At 48.0% G+C, this 19,336-nt stretch overlaps 1 protein-coding gene across 2 annotated transcripts in view; it reads left to right on the plus strand.

Annotated features, from left to right (window-relative positions):
- The window catches only part of reln (reelin), an 80,069-nt gene that overhangs the window by 53,845 nt on the left and 6,888 nt on the right, over positions 1 to 19,336 (plus strand). For both annotated transcript variants that reach the window (XM_062563207.1, XM_062563208.1), the window contains exons 17-59: positions 38 to 147; positions 358 to 424; positions 666 to 899; positions 1,858 to 2,019; positions 3,007 to 3,243; positions 3,343 to 3,535; positions 4,317 to 4,429; positions 6,021 to 6,158; positions 6,299 to 6,485; positions 7,037 to 7,242; positions 7,366 to 7,537; positions 7,736 to 7,942; positions 8,040 to 8,275; positions 9,179 to 9,336; positions 9,430 to 9,637; positions 9,748 to 9,824; positions 10,129 to 10,287; positions 10,406 to 10,600; positions 11,271 to 11,544; positions 11,625 to 11,765; positions 11,862 to 12,039; positions 12,152 to 12,236; positions 12,319 to 12,501; positions 12,655 to 12,823; positions 12,926 to 13,031; positions 13,163 to 13,389; positions 13,501 to 13,724; positions 13,842 to 13,992; positions 14,117 to 14,375; positions 14,521 to 14,770; positions 14,865 to 15,033; positions 15,172 to 15,312; positions 15,588 to 15,765; positions 16,351 to 16,544; positions 16,629 to 16,879; positions 16,961 to 17,115; positions 17,222 to 17,436; positions 17,545 to 17,722; positions 17,818 to 17,993; positions 18,152 to 18,258; positions 18,348 to 18,590; positions 18,675 to 18,850; positions 18,942 to 19,015. In XM_062563207.1, the coding sequence (XP_062419191.1) occupies positions 38 to 147; positions 358 to 424; positions 666 to 899; positions 1,858 to 2,019; positions 3,007 to 3,243; positions 3,343 to 3,535; positions 4,317 to 4,429; positions 6,021 to 6,158; positions 6,299 to 6,485; positions 7,037 to 7,242; positions 7,366 to 7,537; positions 7,736 to 7,942; positions 8,040 to 8,275; positions 9,179 to 9,336; positions 9,430 to 9,637; positions 9,748 to 9,824; positions 10,129 to 10,287; positions 10,406 to 10,600; positions 11,271 to 11,544; positions 11,625 to 11,765; positions 11,862 to 12,039; positions 12,152 to 12,236; positions 12,319 to 12,501; positions 12,655 to 12,823; positions 12,926 to 13,031; positions 13,163 to 13,389; positions 13,501 to 13,724; positions 13,842 to 13,992; positions 14,117 to 14,375; positions 14,521 to 14,770; positions 14,865 to 15,033; positions 15,172 to 15,312; positions 15,588 to 15,765; positions 16,351 to 16,544; positions 16,629 to 16,879; positions 16,961 to 17,115; positions 17,222 to 17,436; positions 17,545 to 17,722; positions 17,818 to 17,993; positions 18,152 to 18,258; positions 18,348 to 18,590; positions 18,675 to 18,850; positions 18,942 to 19,015 (7,563 nt within the window). The remainder of the gene's footprint in view (positions 1 to 37; positions 148 to 357; positions 425 to 665; positions 900 to 1,857; positions 2,020 to 3,006; positions 3,244 to 3,342; positions 3,536 to 4,316; positions 4,430 to 6,020; positions 6,159 to 6,298; positions 6,486 to 7,036; positions 7,243 to 7,365; positions 7,538 to 7,735; positions 7,943 to 8,039; positions 8,276 to 9,178; positions 9,337 to 9,429; positions 9,638 to 9,747; positions 9,825 to 10,128; positions 10,288 to 10,405; positions 10,601 to 11,270; positions 11,545 to 11,624; positions 11,766 to 11,861; positions 12,040 to 12,151; positions 12,237 to 12,318; positions 12,502 to 12,654; positions 12,824 to 12,925; positions 13,032 to 13,162; positions 13,390 to 13,500; positions 13,725 to 13,841; positions 13,993 to 14,116; positions 14,376 to 14,520; positions 14,771 to 14,864; positions 15,034 to 15,171; positions 15,313 to 15,587; positions 15,766 to 16,350; positions 16,545 to 16,628; positions 16,880 to 16,960; positions 17,116 to 17,221; positions 17,437 to 17,544; positions 17,723 to 17,817; positions 17,994 to 18,151; positions 18,259 to 18,347; positions 18,591 to 18,674; positions 18,851 to 18,941; positions 19,016 to 19,336) is intronic.

Here is a 19,336-nt window from a genome sequence, read left to right on the forward strand (position 1 = left end):
ACTTTGGAAATATGCATATTGTATTTTGTCTCTCCAGGTGGACCAGAATCTCCATCCCGCTGCCCAATGCTGCCCTGACGGAGACAACACGTTTCCGTTGGAAACAGGCAAGCACTGGATTGGGCAACATGTGGGCTATAGACAATGGTTAGTACTACACATACAGGTCACATGGTGCACTTTGTGCAATAAAAAGTTTAGTTTGACGGCAAAAATGAGATGCAAAAACTTCTTCCATAAGAATGTATTTAGGGTTACAGGCATTTTTTTTTTATCGCAGCTTAAGTATTCAACAATGTTAAACAAAAGTTTTGAATTATCTAATGATGTCATTTCCATGCCTGGGTTTTGCTTCAGTGTATCTCGGCCCGGCCTGCCTCCGCTTCTGCTCTGGGAGAGGTCATTGCTCTCGCACCGGCTGCAAGTAAGGATCTACTTTTTATTAAACCAAATGAATCCAATGTGTCTCCTTCCAGACGAGTCTGCTCGTTATCCGCCTAATGCCTTCCAGCAGCAATCACCATTCAAAAGTTAATCAAATTGTATTATGCTTATGATTTATTAACGGATTTTCATTATGACTGTCTTCTTTTTCTCGTTTATATCCTTCACTCTTTTTAATGCGTCGTCTCTCCCCTCACTCTCTCTCTCTCTCCCTCCACCAGATGCGACCCAGGCTTCAGTGGTCCCGCCTGTGAGCTCGCCTCCCAAACCTTCCCGGCGTTCCTGTCGGAGGGCTTCTCCAGCCCGCGCCTCTCCTCCTACCACAGCTTCTCCTCACTCCGCGGTGCCGAGGTCAGTTTCGGTTGTGGCGTGCTGGCCAGCGGCAAGGCCTTGGTCTTCAACAGAGACAGCAGGAGGCACTTGGTTACCTCTCCCCTGGACAGCTCCCAGGCCAGGTAATGGAAAAGAAAACAACACAAACAATGATGTGAGGCAAATCAGATGTAAGCTCCAGTAAAAAAAGATGCAGATGTTCAGGATGCACGCAACTGAATTTTGAATCTGATGTTTTTGTGCCACCAAAATATTCCTTTATAAAACTCCTCGAACTCGTCGTCATCTGGCTCTCCTGATTAGTACTGCACATGCTCCGTCCAGTCAGCCATCCGCACTGTCAGTTCCTCTTTCCCTCATACTCCGGGCTCTTGTGCTGGTGATTGATTGTGATCGTGGCGACGACTGCAGATGAGAGGAGAGATTAAAAGAGGAGGGAAATGTGAGGGAGGAAGATAGAGAGGGGACGGTGAAGTTAGATAAGGCACCTGTGTTAGATGGATTATGCCTGTTGCGGCCGTGTGTGTGCCACCTGATGGCCATATTTAATGCCAGTTTCCTGGCTGATGGAGTGAATAGCTGCCGGAAAGAGGAAACCGCATCGCTATTGAGAGCCCTGCTCAGCCAAGGACAGAGAGAGCTGGAGGCCAACTGACAGCCCAGGAAAGATGATGGGAAATTACAATAAATATCGCATTAGAACGGGTGAAAAGATGTCGGCTAAAACATGGAAGAACACATAAAAGTATGGAAGCTCAAATATGTTATCTATGTAGAGTTAACACGGACACATGGATGTGTCTCGCACTTCATTTCCTTCCACCTCCTCTCATCTACTTTTGCCCTCATTCATTTAATCATCTCATCCATCATCCTGCCACCTCCCTCCCACCTTTCTACTCTGCATGACTGTCTGTTTGTCTGCCCCCCCCTCCACACCTCCCCCTCTCTCTCTATCTATCTCTCTTTGCTGAGCACTCTTTGTCACTTTTCCTTCATCTCATTTATCAACCTGCTCCCCTCCTCTGCTTCCGTGTCGTTCACCCCTCCTCGCTATAACCTTGCTTTCCGTGCCTGCAGGTATCTGCAGTTTACGCTTCGCCTGGGGAGCCGGAGCACCCTGAGCTCGTGTCCCGCCCCAGACCAGCCAGGAGAGGGAGTCCTGCTGCATTACTCCTCAGACAACGGCATCACTTGGACACTGCTGCAGCACTACGCTTACCAAGGCTTCCACGAGCCAAGGTACCTCCTGTGTTTGGAGTCAGTTGTGGGCTTTCAATTTGACAGAGATACTATGACAAAAAAAGTAAAAAAGGGTGGATTTGATGGAAGATAAATACATAAATGCCATAAATAGTGGCATCTGGAGACATATAAACTCAAAGAATAAGCAATGTGAGTTTCTTGGGATTAAGTTACATTTCTTCTGGGTCCAAGCTTTCATTTGAGGTTAAATTTAAATTAGCAGTAAAGTGAAAGGCATTACGGTGGAGTCTCAGAAGACATCATTTACGTCTTATTATCTAATCTAAATAAGATCACTTGAGTCATTTTACCTTATTTAATTTGCAAATTAAAATGTTGAGATAAGACGTCCTCTGCTTGCCATCAGCGTGAGTCTGGAGTTTTCCAGAGATACTATGACGCCATCAACGGACGCATTTTGCGCAGCTAACGGCGAGCTGGAGGCGTAAGCCGCTGGGACCCATCGAGTCAGCTAGAGCAGTCTGTGTGTGTGTGTGTGTGTGTGTGTAATGAAGACAAAGTGGTGGCTGAGTTCCAGCGTCACAGAGCTCTTCATCACCACCAGAAGGGTCAACTAACTGACCCGCGGGTGCGATCGGAAGTTGTCACTCTTTCAACGTGTACGTCTGTACTAAAGACCAAAAAAAAACACGAATCCGTCTTGACGAAGAAAAAAAACGGGTCTCTGTCTCTGTGGCAATTCAACACAGTGAAAGAGTGACGGCAAGATGCTGTTAATAAATTTGGATATATTGACCATCTGCGTCGTGTCAAAATCTGTTAAAGATTGTCCAAGCAGACTGCGATTATGCAGGCTTTAGATCCAAGTCACAGTCTCAGTTCAGTCAGCCACTGTGATTCACTCCAGCTATGTTTTCCATTTTGGAAACTAACCCCAAAATACACTGTTCTCCCATTTGAAACGGAATTTAACTTTGCGCTACTTTCTTCACGCAGATTCAATAATCCCTTTCTCCCAACCAGGATCGTGTCAGTGGAGCTCCCTGCCGGCGCCCGTAAATTCGGCGTGCAGTTCCGCTGGTGGCAGCCGTACCATTCGGGCCGCAGTCACGACGTGTGGGCCCTGGACGAGATCAGCATGACCTCCGTGCTGTTCAACACCATAAGTCTCGACTTCAGCAACGTGCTGGACGTCACCCAGAGTCTTGGTTTCTACCTCGGCCACGTGCAGCCCTACTGCCAACACGACTGGACCCTCAGGTAGGAGCCTAACAGGCGCCGGGCAGCCAACCGCATTAAATCGATCCCGCACGTTAACACTGAGCGCGGCGTCCTCTCTCCTCGCGTGTTCTGCTGCAGCTTCTCCGGCGAGCCCAGCCCCGGCTCCAGTATCCGCTACGTGGAGACTCAGTCGATGCAGATCGGCGCCTCCTACAGCCTGCAGTTCTCGCTGGTCATGGGCTGCGGTCGCGAGCCGTCCCCTCACATTGACACTCAGGTCCGCCTGGAGTTCTCCACCAATCACGGCCTCACTTGGCACCTGGTCAAAGAGGTATGGCGCGTGAACACAGTCGACTGGTGACACCTGAGCCTTTTAGTTTTTATTATTGCGAGGCGCACAGATTTGTTTATGAATAGGGCTCATTATGACTCGAGAAAGACACGGAAGTATATAATTCATGATTATGAATATTGATTTACCCATTACAGCCTCTGTAATAATATGTAAATAATGTATTTAAATGTGGCACTTTGTTTCAGATGAGAAATCATTGCAATTACTTTTTATCATCTCACTATTAGCAAATACATGGCAATACTTGAATCAGCAGGCAGATTATCTTCCCATGATTCAACAAAGATTTTCTGCGATCACAACTGGCTCATAAATATTCATGAGGCGCCGAAGTGTCTGCCAAGATTTGTATTGCCATTGGAACTGAATAGGGCTTAATGAGTCTTCCATCCGTGCATATTTTCTAATTCTCCCGAGGATGAAAATGCAGTCATCTGGCAAGTGCAAAATGTAACTCGCTGAATGTCCTGTACTTCTAATCCTTGCTTGTGTTCCAGGGTCCAAGGTCAGAGAAACTGTAATCCTGTTTTAGCCTTTTGTACGCATACAACGAGGGGCTAATGCTAATGCTAATGCGGTCTCGGGGTGCATCTGCAGCGGATTATGCTGTTTCTGAAAATGTTTGCAAAAAAACAAAGTCCACAATGACAAGTGGAAAAACTTTAAGAATTCTGAGTAATCAATCTTTAGCTATGACCCCCCCCACCCCATACGATAAAAGTGTATTTTAATGAAAGCTATTATTTCTTTCACCTAGGCCTGTCTGCCCGGCATGACAAGCTGCTCTGAGTTTACAGCTCCCAGCGTCTACCATCCGTCAGAGTTCAAAGACTGGAGACGCATCACTTTGTCTCTTCCCCAGAAGACATGGTAAGAAACTAAGGTAGACATAGAAGACACGATTCACAAAGGCCCCTCTGGGACATCAAGTCCTCTGATCGGATTTTTTATCTTTCATATCTTTTGTAGTCAACAAGCTTAATACACCTGAGATTGAGTCGGATGTTTTACATAAAGCTGAAAAACAAGTCACCAGGAAGCGTGGGCACCGATTACTGTTAATGTCTGCATGTCTACAAGTATACATAGACATACAAGTTAATACACAGGCTGGGACTGTGCAGCAACTATTTTACATCATATTCTGCTTTTTAAAAAAGGACTTCTTTAAAGTTTTCTTTCAAATAAAATGCTCAAAGGCACTCGAACAAAACTTGGCAAAACAAGGAATAAAATGTCCTATCATTCATTTTGGAAAACATACAAAAATAGTCAAATGGAAAAATAATAAATAAATAATAAATAATAAAATAATATATTAGGATATTGAGAACACAAAAAGCAGAAGTCAGTATTGATCCAACTCACTACGTGATACAGAAGAGGTGTTTGCACTAACCACTCCCTGAAGGTCAATTATCTGATGGCCATCATTTAGCAAATAGCTAGGTGACCTAAAACCTTTGAATTGGTGAACTGCGTTTCCAGTACAAACGAATCTCACAGTGCTTTGTGAAAAGTACAATCGTCAGTGATCAAGCTCCATTTACTGCACTGAAAAAAATGGCAGATGGACGAGAGGAAAGAGAGCAGCGTGTTTGAGACGAATCCATGAGTTGAGGTGGAAAAATAATACTTTTTATGTGGTGAAAAAAGCTTTCCTCTGTATATTTATTTAATCCTTCTATGTCAATATTTCTTATGGATATTGAACCAGCCGATGTTGATCTGGCACATTTTAATTGTGGGACAGCAGTGATGTAATTTACGGCGTGGAGTAAACCAGCCGTCCTGCATTCAGCATTTCCTGCTGAATACAGCAGTAACAGCCCTCGCTTACACATATATCAGCTCAAACCATCACATAAACCTTCCACACGGATAATTGTGACCTCCACCTCCATTTCATTCTGCCACCCAGCCCCTAAATAAATAGCTGGTCTTATCTCCAGCAGGGTGTGATGAGAGGTCACAGGGTCATGGCGACGATAATTAAATAGTCGTGTAGGATCAGGTGGTGGTCTGAGTCAATATGGGTCATAGAGGAAAGAGTAAAAAAAAGGCTGTATACTATACTGTACTATAAAACCCTCAGTACACCGGACTACCTGCAACGTGACGACCATTGGTCATCACTCTACATGCATCCACACTGCACGCACATCCACACGCCTTGAACACAGATGATGCGATGATGATGGTACGATGTTGCCCTATGGAACAACCACCCCCCCCCGCTTCCCTCACACACACACACACACACACACACACACACACACACACACACACAGGGATAAGGTTAATCTTTACCTGCCAGAACACTGAATCCACAAATCTCCATCCCCAGTAGAGAAGTAGATCAGTCAGTATAGCATGGTGACAACGGCCTGACGCGTTACCAACGGCTGTCAGTTTTTGTGATCATGTAACGTGATGGTGTTTGTGTATTTCCTGTGTCCAGGTCCAGTGCAACACGATTCCGCTGGATCCAAAACTACTACGGCGAGCAGGACGAGTGGGCCCTGGACGACATCTACATCGGCCAGCAGTGTCCTAATATGTGCCACGGACATGGATGGTGTGACCATGGACACTGCAGGTCAGCTTTAACTTACAGACAGACGCATTAACCTCCTTGAGGGTTATCTTTATTGCTTTTTCAATATACCCATTGAAATATTATCTTATAGATGTTTGTGACATTATAATTCAAGCAGAAAGATGTGTCCTCTCTCGTAGGTGTGATGAAGGTTTCTCTGGAACAGACTGCCAGCCCTCCTCCCCGCTCTCCTCCAGTGTGCTCTCTGACTTTGAGTCCCAGGATGCATTGCTGGCCACATGGCAGGAGGTGATTGGTGGAGAGGTGGTCACCCCTGACATGGGCTGCGGGGTGGTCTCATCTGGATCATCCCTGTACTTCAGCAAGGTAAAACAGAAAAAAGTTTCTTTATTAATCTAGATCTAGGTGCATATCGCAGAATTTATTTTCATCCAGGAAAGAAGTCAGGCAATTGAGTTCCATCATGGTCCCTGTGTGCTTAGTGTAAATCATGATCATGAATGTAAAAACATTTTGTGTCTGTTGACCTTTGACCTCTAAATTACTAAATTACTGCTTCCCTGAGCATACATGCCACTTTTTTCATCCTATGTTTCTATACAATAATTTATTCTAACTGGATTGGGGGTGCACATATATTCAGTCAGCTCTGTATTGTATCAGCCTCCCACATTTCCAAATTAACAGACGTAACTGAAATCTACTTGTTGCTGCTGGGAGTGATATTTCTTCCAGGATTTGTCATTTTTTTTGCCCCACACAAAGAATAATATCAGTCAATCAGTGGACAATAGCTGTGATACGGTATAAGTGTGACCAAGTTGATAAGAATAACACACTAAACCCTTTGTGTCGCAAGTCCTAACTGATCCTTCCTTTAAACACATGTCTGAACATATGTGCGTGTGTGTTGTCAGGCTGGACTGAGGCAGCTGTTGAGCTGGGACCTGGACACTGAATGGGCGGAGTTTGTGCAGTTCTACCTGCGGGTGGGCGGAGACTGGGCCGAGTGTAACCAGGCGGACAGCCGGGAGGAGGGAGTGCTGCTGCAGTACAGCAACGACGGAGGCATAAACTGGGGCCTCATCGCTGAGATGTACTTCACCGACTTCACCAAGCCTCGGTGAGAAACCTGCATCACTCACACCCCTCATCTTTTCTATTGCCGTCTCTTGCTGCCAATGCAATAAATGGGTTTGAGATGTTGCAGAAACGTAAATGACCTGTTGCATCTTCCCTATCTCAGCTTTGTCCACTATGAGCTTCCCTTGGCCTCTAAGACGCCCTCCACGAGGTTTCGGTGGTGGCAGCCTCTTCACTCTGGGGATGGTTACGATCAATGGGCAATTGATGACATCATCATTCTATCAGAGAGGGAAAAACACATCATCCCCATGGCCAATCCAACTCTACCGCAGGTCAGGAATCGACACCAGTTGAGCAGTTTCTCCTTTAACTCATCATACGCTCTCCTCTTGAAATATTTGTTTTCTTGTTGAGGAAAGTGTTGGCCAAACTGTCTCCATTTATCTCCTGATGAATATGCTTTGCTGCAGGCAGGGATACCTGTCGTCACAAAACAACACAATAAACTTGTCCGTCTTCCGTCTCAACAGAACTTTTACGAGAAGCCAGCGTTTGACTACCCCCTGAACCAGATGAGTGTGTGGCTGATGCTGGGTAATGAAGGCATGGAGAGGGACAGCAACAACAGCTTCTGTGCCTCAACGCCTTCAGCGATGGTGTTTGGGCGCTCCGACGGGGACAGGGTGGCCGTCACCAGGGACCTGGCCTTGCGCCCCGGCTACACCCTTCAATTTAAGGTAAGCGTAAAAACAACTGAAAAGGGCTTTTTCTTTTGAGGGTGCACAACATAAGCATTTATTTTTGTTTTGTTGTTTCCACTGTTTTCCCTTCCAGTTGAACATAGGCTGCGAGTCAGAGTTCAGCGCGTCCGCTCCGGTCATGCTGCAGTACTCTCACGACGCCGGGCGCACCTGGGCGCTGGTCCGAGAGGGCTGTTACCCAGGAACCCCGGGGGCAGGTGTCTGCGAGGGCAGTGGTCGGGAGCTTAGAGAGCCCTCCGTCTACAACACGGGAGACTACGAGCAGTGGACCAGGGTCACTGTGGTCATACCGCGCAACGTTGCAGCCAGGTAGCTATGGCGACAGCCATGCAATTGGATTCACGTTGATGTATTAGGAGTTTGGTTAATTTTCTTTAGACTCAAAGGGGAAATTCACCAAAATAATTAAATCTACACAAACTACACTAATGAATCTTTTAAAAGCAGCAGCGATGAATGAAATCCACCCAAATCCGCCCTGCCGAGCAAATTACATAATGGTGCTCCATTGCTAATTGCACATATTCATATGAGTTAATTAGTAAAAATTGGGCAAAAAAATTCATGAAATGAGCCTCACTGCAAAAACTGTCCATTCATAAAGATCTGCGTTACTAGCAATACATAACGTTACATTCTAACGGAAACTTTATTCTTGAGAATGAATGACAAGATGCAAAGATATTTGTGGGATCAAACATTAATGAATACAGATTTTTTTTAAATAAATTAGGGTAAAAAAAGAAAATCAAGATAACAATATCAACAAATAAACAAATGATTTCTTCCATCCTTTCCCAAATCCTGGGCTTTTAATTTTCCCTTTCCTCTTAATTGCGTTCAGGAGCTTTGGATGGAAATATAACTCTTGCTCAGGCTGATTCTCCCCCTCACAATCGTACTCATTAGCCTCAAGCTCATTTATAATTTGCCACATAGATAATTGCAATCAGATGAAAAAGCTGAGAAAATTACAGTCAGCTGCAAAAACGTTATGGACGTGTTTGCACTGTAATATCATTACGGTTGTTACATATATTTTGTGACCTTGACCCTGGAAAGATAGCAGTTGCGAATGATTCATAACTCACGAAGCTAACAGCGGATGCAATCCGTTCCTTGTGCATTCTCCCCAGAATATATATTCTGACTGCTAAATTTAAATGTCCGTATTCATCTCTTTCTTTTACCTCCTTACCCTCGTTTCCACAGTAAGACACGCTTCCGCTGGTTCCAGGAGAGCAGCGTGCACAGAGACGCTCCGCCCTTCGCCCTGGACGGGGTCTACATCTCTGAGCCTTGTCCGAACCACTGTGGGGGACATGGAGATTGTATCTCTGGCGTTTGCTTCTGTGACATGGGATACACAGGTACAATAACAGATAGAGAAGGGAAAACAAATAAAATACATAAGGTTTTTGATGTATTCTTTATTAAATATACCTTTTGATTTTTTTGGATAGTGGAGCAGGATAGTTGTGTGCCGTCGGTGGCCGGCCCCACAGAGCTGACTGAGGGCTTTGAGGGGAAGTTGAGCCCTCTCTGGCAGAGCCTGAGCGGGGGACAAATCGGAGGTGGATGTGGCATCATCGGGGAGGGCAAAGCTCTGTACTTCAGTAGCCCCGGGAGGAGAGAAGCGCGCACAGTGCCTCTGGACACCACCAACACACGGTGAGCAGAATCCCCCACCTTTACATCTCTCATACGGAGGCATACGAGTCCAGTTCAATCAGAGGTTGTTTATTTGAAAGTGAAATTGAGTTGTTACTCTTTCCACAAAGGTTGGTGCAATTCTACATCCGAATTGGCAGCAAGAGTTTGGGGCCCACTTGCACGAGGCCTCGGTCTCGCAACGAAGGTAATTATAACATGCTGCAGCGAGGCCCTCTGCTGCATCCGTGTGGCTGTTCCTCAGCGGTGCACCGAGCAGGTCCACATCTGATCCGATATCACTTCATGCCTTTATTTGTCTCGTTTGTTCCTTTTGAATGTTTGTCTTTGACGAGCCAAGGCTGTGCAGTTTCAGATCTGGGCGCCATTGTCAGTCTGTTCTAGTCTTTTTACCCACGTCAGCAGATTGTGGATCTCTAGGCTGAAGCGGTGCTGAAGTTTGAGTGCTCAAAAATAAGGTTCTCTCCACTCTGCTCTTTGTTTGATTCCAGGTGTCATTGTCCAGTTCTCTACAAACAATGGGGTCCAATGGCAGTTCGTTAGGGAGCTGGACTTTAGTTCCTTCCTAGAGCCCCAAGTGGTGACCATAGAGTTGCCACCTATTGCCAAAACCCCTTACACAGTATTTCGGTGGTGGCAGCCACAGCAGGGTGAGTTCTTAAGCAGGGTGAGCAATACTACAGAAAAGCCCGGAAACATTACAACATGTCGTTGATATGACAGCTTTATCTTTGTTATCCATGTGTATTTCTCTCTCGGTGCTCGTAGGGAAACACTCGGCCCAGTGGGCTTTGGATGATGTCCTGATCGGTATGAACGACAGCTCCAGAACAGGCTTCCACGACAAGTTTGACGGGACGACGCCTCTGAGGCACAACTGGTACCGCGTTCAGGGCGGGGAAGTGACTGTGGACTGTTTATCTCTGGACACAGCACTCACCTTCAACTCCGAGGCCATTGACAGTGAGTTGGACGAAAAACACCCCTGCTCACATGTATTCAGTGACGAGAGTTGATGGCTGCCGGTTCCGTAGTTGTAAGTCCTTGTCCGGCTCGGAATGTGTGTGCGTGGGAAGTGAAGCAAGCCCCAAGGAAGCTGCAGCGTTCGCAGTGAGCGGCTGCTGAAGTGAACGTGAAGCAGAGCTCTGCACAGCCATGCACGTGCACATCGAGTAAACCACCACATACTCAGCAGAGGTGTGCACACAAATGGCTGCACAGCGAAACCACAGCGTTACCCACACTCAAGGCTGAAGCTGAGTCACCCATTGACTGTGTCGCGTCGTGGGTTCCTGCATTATTAATGACAGCAAACCTGAATGAACATCCTGCTTGGTATTCTTTGCTCGCGCCGAGCTGTGAACGGATTTACTTTGCACATATATTTGGCAACACGCTCCATGAACATAAAGTGCCCGTGTCCTTGTGTGAAAACATGACGCACCGAATATCCCCCAACACCCAACATTTTAACGCTGTTCTTGCATTCAGACTCTGTGTTGTGGCTGTACGGTTTTCGTTTACATGTGACATTGAAGTGGAATTGTGTAGGTTTTTTCGCTGAATTAAAATGTTAAATCGTTAATTTCGTTGAGAAAACAGTGTGACGCTTTGCTGCACTCCCTGTCTGCAGAGAAGCCGAGGTATGCAGAGAGCTGGGACTTTGAGGTGTCCGGCTCGTCCTTCCTTCAGTTTGAGCTGAGTATGGGCTGCAGTAAGTCCACCTCGTTCTCCCACGGCGTGCGACTGGAGTACTCCACGGACTGCGGTCACCACTGGTCCCTCATCACCCCGGAGTGTGTGCCGCCGGCCATCGGCTGCGCTGGTTACACGCAGAGTTCCATCTACACCTCGACCCAGTACAAACACTGGAGGAGGATCACCGTCTACCTGCCCAGTGCTGCTAAGTACGTGTGTTTTTACACCCATCGTTGGTCGACAGTATTGGTGTCTTCTCTGGGAGTAACTTTGCTGCGCTTTGCCTTAGTTCCCCACGAACTCGCTTCCGTTGGATTCAAACCCACTTCACCCCAGGGGCCGAAGGATGGGCTCTAGATAACGTGTTGCTCGCCCCCGGCTGCCCGTGGATGTGCTCCGGACACGGCCTGTGTGACAACGGGCGCTGTGTGTAAGTCCAACAGACAACTCTGCTCCGCTGCCCAACTTGAGGATAAGTTCAGGTCATTTTTACGCTTATGTAAACGTTACCCTCACTTCCACACAGGTGCGACAAGGCTTACGGGGGGACACACTGTGTGCCTTTGGCCCAGCTGCCGACTGTGCTGAGAGAGGACTTTAATGAGAACCTGCAACAGGAGACATGGCCAGAGGTGTACGGGGCGGAGAGGGGAACTCTGAGCGGAGAGCCCCTTAAATCTGGCACCGCCCTTATATTCAAAGGGGTATGGCATGCAGAAAACTTCCCAAGCATACAATACAGTGGCAATTGATACCTCTAGATCAATGGTTCCTCTTAGGTGACAAACAATGTCATTGTGCACTGTTTCTTTGCAGGACGGTCTGCGAATGATCGTGTCTCGGGATCTGGACTGCACCAACACTCTCTACATCCAGTTCTCCTTCAAATTTATCACTAAAGGTAATGCATAACTTATTTGTTTCTGGTGTAGCTGTACTAATCATAGTTTGGTCCTAACAGTTTTTATTGTTGGCTTTTCTAGGCGTCCCAGAGCGCTCCCATTCAGTGCTGCTGCAGTACTCCGTGAACGGAGGAATCAGCTGGTTGATGTTGGATGAGTTTTATTTCCCAGCTTCCACGGACACTCTGTTCCTCCACCTGCCACTGCCGGCCAGCGCTCAGACCAACGCCACCCGCTTCAGACTCTGGCAGCCCTACAACAGCGGTGAGTCGACACATTGTCTGGTTTAGTCAAACTAAAATTCACACAGTCTGTGCTCCTGCATTTCTTTTCTGTTTCTCAATGATTCGCTTTGTGCGGCCTGAACCAGTAGAATCCGTGTGTAACACTCCCAGCGATGTATATGATATCCTGCAGGAAAGAAAGAGGAGGTGTGGGTCATAGACGATCTCATCATTGATGGAAGCTCCCTGCACAACCCACCGACGGTCATAGACAGCTTTGACGAAGGTCCCGATGAGTCCAACTGGTTGTTCTTCCCCGGAGGAAACACTGGACTCTACTGCCCCTACCAGAAGACTGGAATGTATGTTGACAATGGCCGTCATGACGACCTGTGAACCAAGTGATGATATAACTCGCAAAATGATGCTTTTACCATTGACTAATATTTGTGTGTGTGTGTCAGCGAGGAGGACGACTCAGCGATGGTGTTTGTCTCCAGCGAGCTCGGCGAGCACTCCATCACCACCAGGGACATTGACGTAAATGAGAACACTATCATCCAGTTTGAGGTACACAAACGCCGCCTTGACTCTTTTTTACAGTCGACCAAGCAACAAAAACTCAACAAAACTCTATGGCAACAAAAACCACGGTTCATCATCATCATCACCGGTATTGTGTGTCTTAACGTATCCCCCAGATCAATGTCGGCTGCACATCAGAAAGCAGTTCCTCCCACCCGGTGCGTCTGCAGTTCTCGCGGGACTTTGGTGCCACGTGGCACCTTTTGGTGCCCCTGTGCGCCGGTGGGCCCCAGCCCTCCTCGCTGTGCTCCACGGAGCTCCACCCTGCCACCGTCTATTTCCCTGGCACAACTCAGGGCTGGAGGAGGGAGGTTATTCACTTTGGAAAGCTTCGCCTCTGTGGGTAAGAGATCCCTCAACATGAGACACAGAAAAGAAAAAAAAGGGGAATTTTCATTTATTTATCACATTTTGATAAATCTCTCTAATCCTGGCATTTTGACCTCCCTTACAGGTCAGTGAGGTTCCGATGGTACCAGGGTTTCTTCTCAACTGGTTCTTCTCCTCCAACATGGGCGTTAGACAACATCTACATCGGCCCACAGTGTCAGGACATGTGCAACGGCCACGGGACCTGTGTGGGGGGAAGCCATTGTGTGTGTGACCCCGGCCACTCCGGATCGGACTGCTCCGTGCCGGACACCCCCAACCCCGACTTCCTAAAGGACGACTTCGAAGGTACACGTTTATCCAAAACGTATACGTGTGAGTGCACCTGTGTAGTAGATAGAGCTCTTTAGTAAATGATGCATTCATGCTTGTGTGTGTTTTTTGTACACCCATGTTTCTGTGTAGGGGGAGCTGTGGATGCGCAGCGTTTCAGGCTGCTGAGCGGGGGCAAACCATCCAGGAAGTGTGGCATCATGTCGAGTGGAAACCACCTGTTCTTCAGTGAGGACGGCCTGCGCATGTTGGTCACCAATGACATGGACCTGGCTAATGCTAGGTAGAGCGACAGCCCCAACCAAACAAAACATATCCACCTATCCTCTCCACCACCTGTTTTGTTGTTGTTGTTGTTGTTTAATCGACACTGTGATACTCACGTGCTCCTGAATGCAACCCTGCAGGTTTGTTCAGTTCTTCCTGCGGCTCGGCTGTGGTAAAGCTGCTCCGGACCCTCGCTCCCAGCCGGTTTTGCTGCAGTTCTCTGTGGACGGAGGTCTCTCCTGGGGCCTCTTGCAGGAGTTCCTCTTCAGTAACAGCAGTAATCAGGCTCGCCTGGTGGCCTTGGAGATCCCGCTGCGCGCTCGCACCTCTTCCACTCGCCTCCGCTGGTGGCAGCCCTCGGAGAACGGACACTTTTACAGCCCATGGGTCATTGATCAGGTACACTGAGTGAGGACCCACCCAACCACCCTTTTGATCATTTTCATTCAAGCAGTGGAACACCGTCGCTTTCCAAAGCCCACGAATCCAGTTTCTCTGATTTCTTCACACTCACTTTGCAAACATCTATCCTTTTATCCCCTAGGTGGTAGTGGGCGGCAGTGCCAGTGGCTGGGGACCTTTGGAAGATGATTTCTCTTCAATCGACGGGCGCTCGTGGCTGCTCCACCCTGGAGGAACCCGCATGCCCGTTTGTGGGTCCGATGGGCCAGCGTTCGCTTTTATCGAGAAGTCCAACACTCGCTATGCCGTTACCACCGACATCAGTTTGGGTCCAGATGCCTTCATCCAGTTTGACTTTTCTGCTTCCTGCTCTGTCACCAACTCCTGCTACTGTAAGCAAGGAAGTGTGAATGTGCTTTTCAACTGACAATTATTATTTGAATTATACGTCACGTGGACAACGCTGTGTCCCTTGTTTCTTTGCAGCGGTGGAGTTGGAGTATTCTCTGGATCTGGGTCTGACCTGGCAGCCTGTGGTCAGGGACTGTCTGCCCACGAGCCCCGACTGCTCCTCCTACACGCTGCAGAGGCTGCTGGTTTCTGACACCTTTAACAAGTGGGGCCGCATCACCCTGCCTCTCCCATCATATGCCAGGTCAGCACTGCCCTGAATCTCAAACCTATGTAGCATATCCTGATTCCACTGTGTAACCTCATCATTAATTCCTTTGCTATCTATTACGTTTGAACGCATTCTGTGGGAGGCATCGGTGACTTTGATGTATTTCTTCAGGTCTCCGGCCACGAGGTTCCGTTGGTTCCAGCAGGCTCCGTTTGACAAGCAGCAGACGTGGGCTCTGGATAACCTCTACATCGGAGACGGCTGCCCAGATATGTGCTCTGGACACGGACGCTGCCAACAGAGCTCCTGTGTGTAAGTAACGGCAGAATTGTTGGTCGGAATTTGTTTTAAATACCTGATTTCTCCGAGCTTTTTCTAGGTTTGTGGCCATGTTGTTTCATCGGTTAAATCATCTGCTGTTGGGATGTTAAATGATAAATATAGTTTGGCCTTCATTATTCATTTAATTTGATCACGTGAAGTTACTTTAACTAGTGGGATTGCATAGATTAGCTCACCATAACGTGACGGAAATGTCATCTTCACATTGAACATGACGTGTATCTGACTCGACCTGTCCTCCCCAGGTGTGACCCGGAGTGGGGCGGAGAGTACTGCGATGAGCCCGTGGTTCCTCTGCCCTCCCAGCTGAAGGACAGCTTCAGCCGGGCGCCTTCACTCAGCCACTGGCACGTACTCACCGGCGGGAAACTCAGCACTGTGTGCGGAGCCGTGGCCTCTGGAGCTGCTTTGCACTTCAGTGGGGTGAATATACATCCGTACCCTCGTCGCCTGATTCTTTTCTGTTTTGAAATGATTGTCTTAACAAGGATTTGGTGAAGATTAAATGTATTTATATTCAGGGTTTTTACTCTGGTTTGTACACATTAAATTGCCTAATCTGGTTTTTCACCTCAACTCGCCTTTTCTAAATGATCCAGTCATGATGTTTTCATGCGAATATGATCTCCGCATTGTCCTTCCTTCCGAGCCGTGTAGTGATCACAACGTCTGCAGTAAACACACGTGCTGATTCAATATGGCAGATTGTATAGACTAATGTAAGCCTTTTGACATGCTCTTCTTATTGGGAACACTGTCAAAGAAACCAGCAGTTAAAAGTATTGCGTGAAGATGCATCAAGATGAATTTACTACTTTGGTTCAGTTCAAACTTTACCTGAGGCAGTTTTGTGTCTCGACAATGTTTTGTGTTAATATCAGATGATGAGCCTTCTGGTTTTATTTTCCACTGATTATTATAAGAGAGAAGGCTGTAAATAGACTAATAGCCGATCAATAGCAGATCAATGCAGACTCTCACTTCATCTCTACACGTGTCCGTGCTCAGAGCTGCAGCCGTCAGCTGGTCACAGTGGACCTCAACCTGACCCACGCTGAGTTCATCCAGTTCTACTTCATGTACGGCTGCATGATCCCACCCAGCAACCGTAACCAGGGAGTGCTTCTGGAGTACAGTTTGAATGGAGGAATCAACTGGCACCTGCTGACAGAAATCTTCTACGACCTGTACACCAAGCCCGGGTGAGTTCATTTCAGCGTGGACTCGTTTACGCGACCCCCCCCCCCTGACCTGCAGTTGACTGTCTTCGTGTTTTCCCCGTTCAGGTTTGTGAATGTGCTGCTGCCCCCTGCTGCCCGCCAGGAGGGAGTACGCGTGCGCTGGTGGCAGCCGCAACACGAGGGAGCAGACAGCAGCGACTGGGCTCTGGATAACGTTCTCATCGCAGGCTCGGACCCTCGGGCGCAGATATCGGACACGTTTGGAGGGGTGGCACTGCCCAACCACGAGCGAGCGCCGGCTGATGGCACCTCAGGACGGATAGGGCAGGGAGAGACGCAGGAGGAGACGCCTATAGGTACTGAATCAATGCCTCGATTTGACGGTGATGTGGAAGGATGAGTCCCATTCAAGCAAAGCCTTTCTTCTTCTCCGTCAGTGAGCGACCATTGGTTGTTCTCGGAGGACTGCTCAGTGCAGCGTTTCTGCAGCTCCCCCGATGGAGTGATGGTGTGTGGCATTTCCGATGGGAGTGAGGTGTACGCTGTCACACATGACATCATCCCTGACAAGGGGTGGGTCATGCAGTTTAAGGTAACTGTTGAGCCTTCAAATGACGCACATGCCAATGCAGGTTCATCGTCAAGTAGAAAATAGCCTACTTGCAACGATGGTGACGTTGATATTTGTGTTGCTTCAGATCGCGGTGGGCTGTGTTGAGCCAGAGCGCCACGCGGACCGACAAATCCACGTGCAGTACTCGGTGGACTTTGGAGTGACCTGGAAGTACCTGACGCCGCAGTGCCTGCCCGCTGACCCCCGCTGCGGAGGTCAGGTCTCCCAGCCATCAGTGTTCTTCCCCGCCGAAGGCTGGAAGAGGGCGGTCTACCCGCTGGCCGACAGCCTGGCCGACACGTGAGTCATCACCTAAATTATAGAGGGATCAAACTTCACCGTCGTATGAATTATAAAGGTATTATGCGTGTTGTTTGAAGAGCCTTTTCCTGTCTTGTTTTTTTCCAGTGGGGTGCGGTTCCGGTTTTTCCAGCAGCACTCGGACATCCAGTGGGCCGTGGAGAACTTCTACATCGGGCCAGCGTGTGACGGCCACTGCGGAGGACACGGAGATTGTCTGGACCAGCGCTGTCTCTGCGACCCCGGGTTCACTGGACCAAACTGCTACGCCAGCACTCCTCTAAAGGTACAATGAAGCTATCGCAAAAAAAAAAAAAAGAGTCCTAAAGAAAAAGAGAAGTAGAATTTGATGATTCGGATGCGTGTGGCTTCTCTCTGTAGGCATCTCTGAAGGAGCGTTTCGACTGGGAGGGGGCAGCAGGCCCTCAGTGGCAGGTGCTGGAGGGCGGGAGGCCCTGTACAGACTGCGGTGTGCTGGTTGAGGGGACAGCCCTGTACTTCGGCGGCGCCGATGCCAGACAGGCTGTCACTGCAGATCTGGACCTCCGCGGAGCAAAGTGAGAGCAAATTTGGCGATTTTAATATTATTTTACAAAAATGATGATGAAATGATGATTTCATACTCTTAACTTACATTATTCCTCACTGTTGGGCTTCCTGTTGTTATTATTGCCTTGATACTTTTGAACATTTAATCCGTGATTTTTATGTACAGGTTTGTGGAGTACTGGGCCAGGATTGGAAGTGACGATAACATGACCATGTGCCACCGGCCAACGTGTCGTAAAGAGGGAGTGCTGCTGGACTTCTCCACTGACGGAGGTCCACACAACATGCAGACCTTTCCTTTGCCACCATCACCCGTTTAAGGAATTCTTCTCTTCTAAAATTAGTCGTGTTTTGTTCCCCAGGCGTGTCCTGGACACTGCTGCACGAGATGGATTACCTGAAGTATGTGTCGGTGAGGAGAGACTATATCGTCCTCCCCGAAGGAGCTCTGACCAACGCTACTCGCCTGCGCTGGTGGCAGCCATTTACCATTTCCTCGGGCCTAGCCACTCCCAGTCTGGAGAGGGCCCAGTGGGCCATAGACAACATATTGGTGGGGGGGTCAGACATCAACCCACCCACTCTGCTCGACACTTTTGATGATGGTGAGTTTGTTTGGGTTGATGTTAACTTTTTTTGCACATTTGCTTTTCTTACGCTCCTCTTTTTGTGTCCTCGCCATCCACCAGAGGGTGTTTCCCACGAGGAGAGCTGGAGTTTCTACCCCAACGCCGTGCGGACAGCTGGCTTCTGCGGAAACCCCTCCTTCCACTTGTACTGGCCCAATAAAAACCAAGACAAGACGCACAACATCCTGGCCACGCGAGAACTCATAGTGCAACCCGGATATATTTTACAGTTTAAGGTACAGTATTACAAGAGAGCCACAGACCTGCCATGTCAAAACCTGTCCTTTGGGTTCATTCCTTTAGTGAACATCCGTCTCGTTGATGCAGATTGTCGTTGGTTGTGAGGCAGACACCTGTGGAGACCATCATTCTGTCCTGCTGCAGTACAGGAAGGATGCAAGGTAAAGAAGACGTGGAGGGGCCTGATCAAGAATTCAACCTTTGACAAAGCTATGAAACAATTGTCTGAAAATGTCCAGTAGCTTGAAGTCAAAGTACACTTGACGTTGTTCCTATTTTAAACGATAAGAACCAAACTGTAGACAAAGAAGTGGGTGACGTTATTTTAGGCCAAAGTCTAATTTATTTTAAGGTCATCGGACAGTGAGGACAGGTGTTGCAATGAGGTGATCATAAACATGACTGTTAAATATCAGGCCAGTAGCATCAATGGCTTATACCACTAGCTGAACCTTACACTTTACACCCGACATACTATGGTA

This window comes from Pungitius pungitius, chromosome 6 (genome assembly GCF_949316345.1).
Source record: "Pungitius pungitius chromosome 6, fPunPun2.1, whole genome shotgun sequence".
NCBI lineage: Eukaryota > Metazoa > Chordata > Actinopteri > Perciformes > Gasterosteidae > Pungitius > Pungitius pungitius.